Below are 9,049 nucleotides of genomic sequence, written 5' to 3'. Positions count from 1 at the left end.
TCTTTTTTTCGGTTTCGAGACAGGGTCTCCCTGTAGACCTATATGGCCTGGAACTCACTATGTAGACCAGACTGGCCTTGATCTCACAGAGATCCACCTGCCTCTGCCTCCCAGTGCTGGGAATAAAGTATGTACCACCCTGCCTGGTATCTGGGCTAGAATTTGTGTCTCTCACTGGCGAGACTACACCAGACTCCACAGGAAGTGGCTCCTTTCCCTTCCCAAGTCCCATCAACTCTCCCTTCTCTCCACCCTGCCTTCCTCCTTCCAAAGGCCATGCCTCCACTCTCAGACACTCAGATCTGCTCAATCACCCTTTCCTTAGAATTTACTTCCACCCTCCGTTCCCCAACAAATTCTCTCCTCCCTCAAAACCTCCTCTCTTGAGTTAGTCTTCAGGCTGCTGCTGACTGTGTTACCTCAACTACTCACCTCTGTCCTCAGATCATCACTATAGAGACAAAAAGGTCAAATGCAAAAAGCAAAATTCCCCCCCTCTCTAGCAGTCAGACCCTGAATGCTTCAAGCCTCATCTGGAACTTTTTTACAGCTAATCTCCAGTGACTCCTGGTGCCTCACCACCAATGGCCAGTCTAGAAGTCAAGTGGTGTTATAGAATTACTATTCTAGTATAGGGAGCTGCCCTCCTGAACTCTATTCAATGTGACACCACACCATGGGCCCAAGGACAAGAAAAGGCGATTTCACCCAAGTGCTATAAATGGACCACATTCCCTCTCAGAAGAGCCTAATCCTCTGTGATGGCTAATCCTGGGTGTCAACTTGACTGGATCTGGGATTAACTGAAATGAGAGAGATCTTGATTGGATCATCTGAAGCTGGAAGGCACACCCTAAATGTGGGTGTTACCTTCTGATGGCAGCCTGTATAAAAGGCCATGGCAGGGGAGAACACCTGGCTTCTTGCTGCTTGCCTTCTATCTTGCTGGTGAGTTCGTGTTACTGCTGTAGACTGAAGGCTAGCTGATCTTTTGGAATTCGTCAAGACCTTCAGTGCCAGATTGGGACTACTGAGGTATCCAGCCTCATTGACTGAGCGACTACGGAGTCTCAGCCTCTCCAGTGTGGTGCAGCCATCTTTGGACTACTTGGACTCTATCCTGTGAGCTAAGCTGGTAAATCTCTATACATATATATTCATTCTACTGGTTCTGTTTCTTTGGAAAACCCTGACTAATATACCCTCTAAGAATTAGGTGGAGGTTTTCTACCCATAGTTTCTACGTTTTATTAAAACCTTTGCATCAACTCTAGTCAGGTAAATACTTAACCTCCACTACTTTAATGATCCAGAGAACTTTGCCTTTTTCTCTCTTGGCCTGTGTCCATACTGGTGCTTGTGGTGGCCAGCCAAGCATCCCTGTGAGTTAAGGAGATCCTTTTAGCCCCTCTGTAAGGCTAAGGGGCTGCTTTTCTTCTTTCTAGGAGCCCCTCATTCTCATTATGAGGCACAAGGACAAGAGTCCATCTAGGGAAATCCATACACACTGTGAGGACTGCCTCCGTCATCCCTCCCCTCACTGTGTTTAGCGCTAGAGGGAATGTGTGGCTGGGCTCATTGGGGGCTGACAGTTTTTCTTCATGGCCTGACTTCCTGATCCAGGAATCCTACAGGTAATCAGCTTTTCCCTTTCCCTCCCAGCTGTCATGTAGCCAATTTCAATTAGTGAGCACCCTGCATGTCCACCCTGCCAGAGCAACTGGGTAGCTTTGGCTCCATACTTCAACTGGGTTTCGCCTCCTTGAGTCCAGAGATCTCTATTCTTGGGGCTACCCCAGCTTAGAACATGCCTCAGTCAAGCCAGCACTGTGAGACTGGGTCTCACCAAATACATGCAGATGTTTAATACTCTAAAAAGACATTCTCAAGATAACTTTTATACTTCTGAAAAGACACACAATGGGTCTCACATCCCCTATTCCCTCTGGCTCAACCCTGGGAAGAATTCTGGGGGGGGGGGGGGAACTGGTCTAATTTAATCCTCAGAATCTCTAAAAGGAAAAACTTACCTTCCTTTATAAGGAAATGGGGCCTTTGTTCCCACTCCTTAACAAGAACACTGAACAGCTTGTACCACGTTAACCCGTAACTGTTCATTACCATTACACCTCTTGTCTTGTAATTTAGTAAAGGCCTCTGAGATCCCTTACACCAGGCCTTCACTGGCTCTGCCCCACGATCCTTAGCTGCTAGTCTATGTGCCTATCCAGTTCTTCCTCACTAGCCTTCCCTGTGTCTCCTCTTCTCCACCTCCTCTCCGCTGAGGACCTTTCTGTACATGCTCAGGCTTCCAGCAGGTACGCCCTCTCCCCTACACACTTGGTCAGAACTTCACACAGACAATTCAAGAAACAGGTAAATGCTATCCACTTTCAGTATTTACATTATACTCCATCTCTTTCAGAAATAACTATTTCTACTAAGAAAATATTCAGATGTAATATGCTGTATGTTCTGAGAGTTTCTTGTTGATTTGTTCATAATAATTTTCATGTAATTGTTTGTGGTTTTTCCAAGCTATTAGCCTGTGTCTATGATTCAATATATTTCTTGTATACCTTTAGATATGTTATGTGGTATATTTATACACCGAACTGACTTAATTCAAATTGGACTACAAGCAAACATTCGTACATGTAGGCTTAGTCCTAATTCCTTTTTGATTCATAAAATGAAACAAAAATAAGAAAATAGTTATCTTAAATGTCTGGGGGAGCAACATTAGCTTGGCATTATATAAACAGTGTCACCACCTTTTAGTCTAATTTAGAAGTTAAAAAGATTTAACTAATAAAAAAATTCAGCTGTAAGAGCAAGTTCCAGCTACTTTATAAAAGACAAAAACTACCCAGATGTGGTCTCTGTTCAGGCTTTTATGTGTGAAGGTCTGATCTCTGACCTGAAATCAACTCAGAGCTGGAACAAAAGGCCTCAGTTATTCTTGCCACACTGAGATAAAGAGGAAGAACACTTCCTCCCTGGGGACTTGAGTGTTCTTGGCCTGAAGTTATTCTTGTCATGAGACTGACTGTTCCTTAAACCCTGTTAAAGCTGTGTAGCTAATAAAGTTATAAGTAAAGAACAGAATGTCGTTTAACAAGCACAGAAGGACAGATAAGATTCCAAGAAGGGCTGAGCCCTAGGAACATGAAGGTACTGCAAATAGTATGAAGGTACTGTAAATATCACGATGAGATAATTTGGCTTGAAAAGAACATTTTATCATCCTCTTGTTTTACTATAAATAAGGCTGCATCTCAGAATAAAGTATGCATTGGCTTTACATCCTCTGCATCCCCTGTGTCCTGATTTTTGCCACTCCTAGACCCAGGTCCCAGACCCCATCAGAGGGTTGCAACATTTATGGCTTTAAGACAAAAGACTAAATTACACAGGAAATTGAATTCTAATAGGAGAAAAGAGAAATGGCCTGTGTAACAAAAGATGAAAAAGTTACAGGTCTAGAAAACACATTTATAAATGAAGGAAATTATTTTGGACAAGAAATGATTTTTTTTCCTAAATAAGTTTTGTTCTAAAATCAAGAACTGTTATAAATAGATGAAATTCAGAGCGATGAAGTATATTAATAAAATATTTATAAAAGTAAACGCAAAAAAATATGGTTTTAAAGCTTGCTTAAAGAGGGGCTAGAGAGATGGCTCAGCAGTTAAGAACACTGGCTGTTCTTGCAGAAGACCCAGATTTGAATCCCAGCACCCACACAGCAGCTAACAACTATCCGTAACTCCAGTTCCAGGGGATCCGACAGCCTCTTCTGCCCTCTGTGGGCACTGCACGACACGGGTGTACCTACCTACATAGGCAATACATACATACACATAAAAATAATAAATAAAATTTTTAAAAAAGAAAAATTTGCTTAAAGAGCAAAGATCTACTTGTTTCAAGATCATTCCTTGTTTTCAGAGTCTGTCAGAATTAAACATACTGAGACTTCAGAGTCACAATTTACTTTAAAATGTTTTTTGGCAGCCAGGCCTGATGGGACACACCTTTAATCCTAATCCCAGCACTTGGGAGGCAGAGGCAGGCTGATCTTTGTGAAACTGAGGCCAGCCTGGTCTACATAGTAAGCTCCAGACCAGCTGGAGCTACAGGAACACCCTGTCTCAGAACAAACAAGCAAATGTTTTTTGCAAGCTTTAAGTGTTAAACAACAGCAGGGTTCCAAACTCTATTTTTCATTCAAGGAAGACCTTGACCCACGCCCCCCTCCCTCCCAGCACACCACTGTGAAAGGCAACTAACCGAGCCAAGGGGTTCCTTGCAAGTCCCTAAAAGAAAGCTCACCCAATCCTCCAACTCAAGGGCCTTCCCCTGATTCAGAAAACATAGTCAACAAATACAGACTCTTCTATTACAAAGGGCCTTTCAAGCACTACATGTATGCCGAGTGGCCTCCTACCAGAAAGAACCTCTTCATGTCTAGTGACCTCACAGTCCACACTGCTACTGCAATAACTAATCCCTACCCACTCCAAAATGAAAACCAAGTAATTTATACCTTCTGATCTATAACCTATGTCAATCAAGAATGTCCAGAGGATACTCCCCATACCCCATCTCAACTCCAAAGCATTTCCAGCACTTGGGAGGCAAAAAGATGAGCTCTGTGAATTTGCCAACCTGTTTCACCCAGAAAGTTCCAGGTCAGCCAATGCCACATAATGTGACCCTGTCTCAAAAGAAAAGAGGCCCAGATATTAAAGACCAAAAATAAACAACACAATTTTAATGCTCGAGTCACCAAGCCAAATTACCTCTCATTCCCCCAGAACCCACATGGTGATGGGAGAGAACTGACTCCACAAAGCTGTCCTCTGACCTCCACATGCACAGTGTGGAATGTATTGATATACACACATACATACAATAAATAAATGTACAAATATTGCTTTTCAATTTCCACTACCTCCAGCAGTCAGGCTCTAACTGCCTGAAGCCTGACCCAATGACTTGATACCTTATACAAACAACAAAAGTCCAACTCCAAATGGCCCCAGGCACCTCACTTCAAGTGGCCAGTGTCAGGAAAGACACGTTACAAAAATTACTCCCTCAAGATAGTGAGCTGCCCTCTTGAACGCAATTCAAGTATGACCTCATAAAAATGTCCCCAGAGACAGTAATTTCACTGCTATAAAAGGACCCCATTCCCCCACAGCTGTGTGACTCCCTCTCCTGGTTTGAGTGTTTGCCAGCCATATTTCTGTCTACAGTGTCTTCCCCCAGGGTGGCAAGCAGTTGGGAGTCCGCTCTTAAATCTTTCCTTTGGACACAGCTTCCCTATCTGTATGATGGGGAGAGCTCTATATCACATACTTCAGTATTTCAGGGATCCAGTGAGGAGGGCAAGTTGACTTTAAAGCAATCTTAGAACTTTCCAATCAACTGCTCTGACTTTCCTTGCTGTGGCTCAACCACACTGGCAGACAAGGGTGACAACCCTCCATGCTCTAGAAGAAATTGAGTTTCAGGGGACTCTGGTGACATGGCTAGACCAGGGAGATGGCTAGACTGGGGAGATGGTTCCATAGATAAATGCACTTGTGCAATTGTGAGGACTTGAGATCAAATCCCCAGAACCTCCCTAAAGGAGGAGGCCTAGCAGAAACTTCTGTAATCCCAGTGTTTCTAAAGGAGATGGGAGGCAGGCAGGAGAATCCTTGGGATAGGCAGTGAAAACACAGCAAAGAGCCTGTCTCAAAGACTAAAAGCAAGACCTGACACCTGAGGTTGTCCTCTGAACTCTGCAACTGTGTGTGCCATGGGCATGATCATAGTCACACACGAATATGCAGATGCAAGCATACACACTGTACAGGACACATTGTACACACACACACACACACACACACACACACACAGTGCACGACACATCGTGTACACACACACACAAACACAGACACAGTTTGGGTTTTCCCATGTTGCCCCACTTGGCCTTCAACTTGCTCTGTAGCAAGGTTTGGCCATAAACTTTCCATCCTTCCTTTGGCCTCAGCCTCCTGATAGATGGGTTTGCAGGGCTACACCACCATTCCTGGTGTGGCAGTGAGATCTGAACATCCCATGTTTCACTTTAGCACTGACGGAGAGACTAAGAAAGACAGAAAGTGGGAAGAGGTGAGACCTGTGTACAGCTACTCCTTAAGTCAAGTTCTCAAATCCAGGCTACAAAGCACAGAAAGGTGGAGAGACAAAAAGGTACAGGGAGCCAGAGTTTGTGTCTATAAATGCCTAGGCTTGGAACGGTGAGGCAAGAGGACTACCCTAGGTTTGAGGTCATCCTGGCCCACACTATGAATTCCAGACCAGTCTTGCCTACAGAATGTGATCCGGTCTGCAAAACACAAAAAAAACTGGAGACGACAAGAAAAGAAATGGAGAGATCTAATTGCAAACACAGGAATACCCAGACAGAAAACCCTGTTATGTCTCCAGCAGAATTAGGGTATACTTCTGATTCTCTTGGTTCCTTCTGGAGCCCCACTCCTCTCCCCACAACTTTCCCACTCTGAAACCATCCTCCAAAGCCTTCTCCCCTTTTCCCTGTAATTCAGTGACTGTGACCCTGTCCTTGGGGAAATCAAGGCAAGGTCAGCACTTCACAGCCCTGCCCAGTGGGGAAACAGGAGGAGGCTGCATCTACAGGGTACCCCAGGTCCTCTGCTTCTGAACTGGCTCCCAAATCACCTGGTCCATTCCTCACCCACCAGATCTTCAAGGGGGTTGAAGGATAAGGGAGGAATAGAGAAAATGAAACTGACTTCCAGTCCCTGGGCCCTGGCCAGCTGTGTCCTGTTGGTCTGTCTGTGCATTTTGCTAGCGCTATCTCTCGGAGTCTCTGCACCTGTCTCAAGCTCTTTCGCTCTCTGAATGTTGAGGTTTTTCACAGCACCATGTGCTCCCAGGGGTCCCTCTGGTGCAGAGACCAGGCAAGAAGAGACATATTTAGCCTTGTGAGCAGTCCCCACCCACGCCCATACAGGCCACTGTGAGTGACATGGGGGAGGCAGGACAGCTAGTTCCTGGGCACCTGGGAAAAAAAGCATCTCCATTTCTTTATTCATTTCCACAAAAAACGTCACAGAGCCAGTCCTGACGGTGGAGGGTAATCAGTCACTCGGAAGGTCGAGACAGGTAGATTGCAAGTTCAAGATCAACCTGACCTACAGAGTCAGACCTTGTTTCAAAAACAGAAAATAGCTAGTCAACTAGTTAATTATTTGATAAGGAGGAACCCTATCACAATGGCAGAGAGTGCGGCTAATAAGCATGAAGCCCTAGGTTCCATCCCCAGGCACAACCTCACCGCAGCCCACAAGGGGAGGAGGGAGGCACAGACCCAAAAAGAGAAACAGTCCCTAAACAAGGTCATTCAACTCCCTTCCTAGAGACTGCAGAGCGTCAGGAAATGTATTCTGGGAAAGAGGTAGAGAGAGATCCCGGGGAAAAAAGGGGGGGGGGCTAGTGATAGAAGAGACAAAGGATGGAGTTCGTGCTCAGATAACTAGATTCAGATAGTGAGACAGCCTCATAGGCAAGTCACAGACTACAGAGACCACAGAGACGTGGAGATACAGAGATCACAGATGCAGAGACAGGCAGCCCCGAAACAAACCCAGAGGAGCCGCAAAGTCGAGGAGGGGCGGGTTCCCTGGGCTGCCGGGCGCCGGGACCAACCCCCTTCCCGAGCCGCGCTCCGGCCGCCCCCGCCCCGGGGCCGCAGGCCAGGGCCGAGAACCCCGCAGCTCCGCGCCGGCCGCTCCACCGCCCGCCCCCCCCTTGCGCCCTCCCGAGCCCCCGAGCCCAGGACTCCTGCGGACAGCGCTGCAGCCCGGACTCGAGGCCCCGAGCAGGGCCGGGACAGGACGCCCGGGGCTCCCGGAGCGGCGGGGAGTGGACTCGGCCTTCTCCCGTCAGGACCCGCTCACCATCTCCTGATTCCCGGACATCCTGTCCTCACTGCGCTCCTCCCGCAGCAGAGTCGCAGGGCCAAAGGACAAAGCACACAGTCTCGGGGTCCCCGAACCTAGAGGGACCGAGGGGAGGAAAGATGGCGGGTCAGATTGCAAAGCCCGCCCCTGCCCGGAGCGCGGCTGGAGATGGAACAGCAGCGCCGCACAGTGGACCATCGGGTCTGAGCCTCTGAGTGACAGCAGACCGCAGGACCGGACCAGGAAACCAAACATTAAGTTCTTTCCTGCAGTTATCTTAATGCAGAACTTCCTCTGGGAGATCCTGGCCCTTTGAAAATGTTCACTTATCCTTGTGAAAGGGAGGAAAAGCCACAGGCTTCAGAACGAATTCTGCCCCCAAGTCTCTGCGTGCCTGACTGGACATTCTTTACAACGCTCCCTCCAGCTGGAAAGTTCTTCAGGTACTTTTATTTCCTCAGACCCAGAGAGACACTAGATGGCTCCACCTGATGGGAGAATGAAACAAGGATAAGCTCAGGCCTTCGAGGCAGCTTATTCAGCAGGCGAAGGGGCATGCAGCCAAGTCTGGATGTCTCTCATCAATCCCTGGACCCCACAACGTGGAAAGAGATAACCAGCTCCATCAAACACAAGATAAATGTATGAATTAAATAACAAGATCTTGCCCACAGGCATTTTAAAGCAAGTCATCCTCTGGAACGTTTGAACCCTTGTTAAACATTTTGACTTGTGGGCTATAGAGATGAGATGGCTCTGGGGTAAGAGCACTGGGTTCTCTTGTAGAGGACCTGGGTTGGGTTCCCAGCACCTGCAAGGTAGCTAACAACCAACCTTAGCTCAAGTTCCAGGGGGCTGTGGGCCACCATGGGCATTGCATGATATGGGTGAACTGACATACATGCAGACAAAACATTCATAAAACAAAAATAAATAAATTATAAATAAATAAAATTGAACTTAACCCTCTGCACGTGGGCTTGTCCATGCTGACAAATTATATAGAACTATGCATCTTATTCAAAGTGGAAATAATATGATGTTTTAAAATTCTTAGTGTAATCTTT

General features: G+C 46.6%; 1 protein-coding gene across 2 annotated transcripts in view; it reads right to left on the bottom strand.

Moving 5' to 3' along the window:
* LOC103737913 (zinc finger protein 585A-like) overlaps positions 1–8,809 on the bottom strand; it is a 32,076-nt gene extending 23,267 nt beyond the window's left edge. For both annotated transcript variants that reach the window (XM_029565722.1, XM_008837737.3), the window contains exon 1: positions 7,980–8,809. Coding sequence is in view for 1 of the 2 variants with exons in the window: in XM_008837737.3 (XP_008835959.1) it covers positions 7,980–8,237 (258 nt within the window). In the remaining variant the exon portion in view is untranslated. The remainder of the gene's footprint in view (positions 1–7,979) is intronic.
* Between the last annotated feature and the right edge of the window lie 240 nt (positions 8,810–9,049).

This window comes from Nannospalax galili, unplaced genomic scaffold (assembly GCF_000622305.1).
Source record: "Nannospalax galili isolate Female #2095 unplaced genomic scaffold, S.galili_v1.0 scaffold2819, whole genome shotgun sequence".
Classification (NCBI taxonomy): domain Eukaryota; kingdom Metazoa; phylum Chordata; class Mammalia; order Rodentia; family Spalacidae; genus Nannospalax; species Nannospalax galili.
Note: the sequence above shows the minus strand (reverse complement) of the source record. Positions and strands in the feature narration are given on the sequence as shown.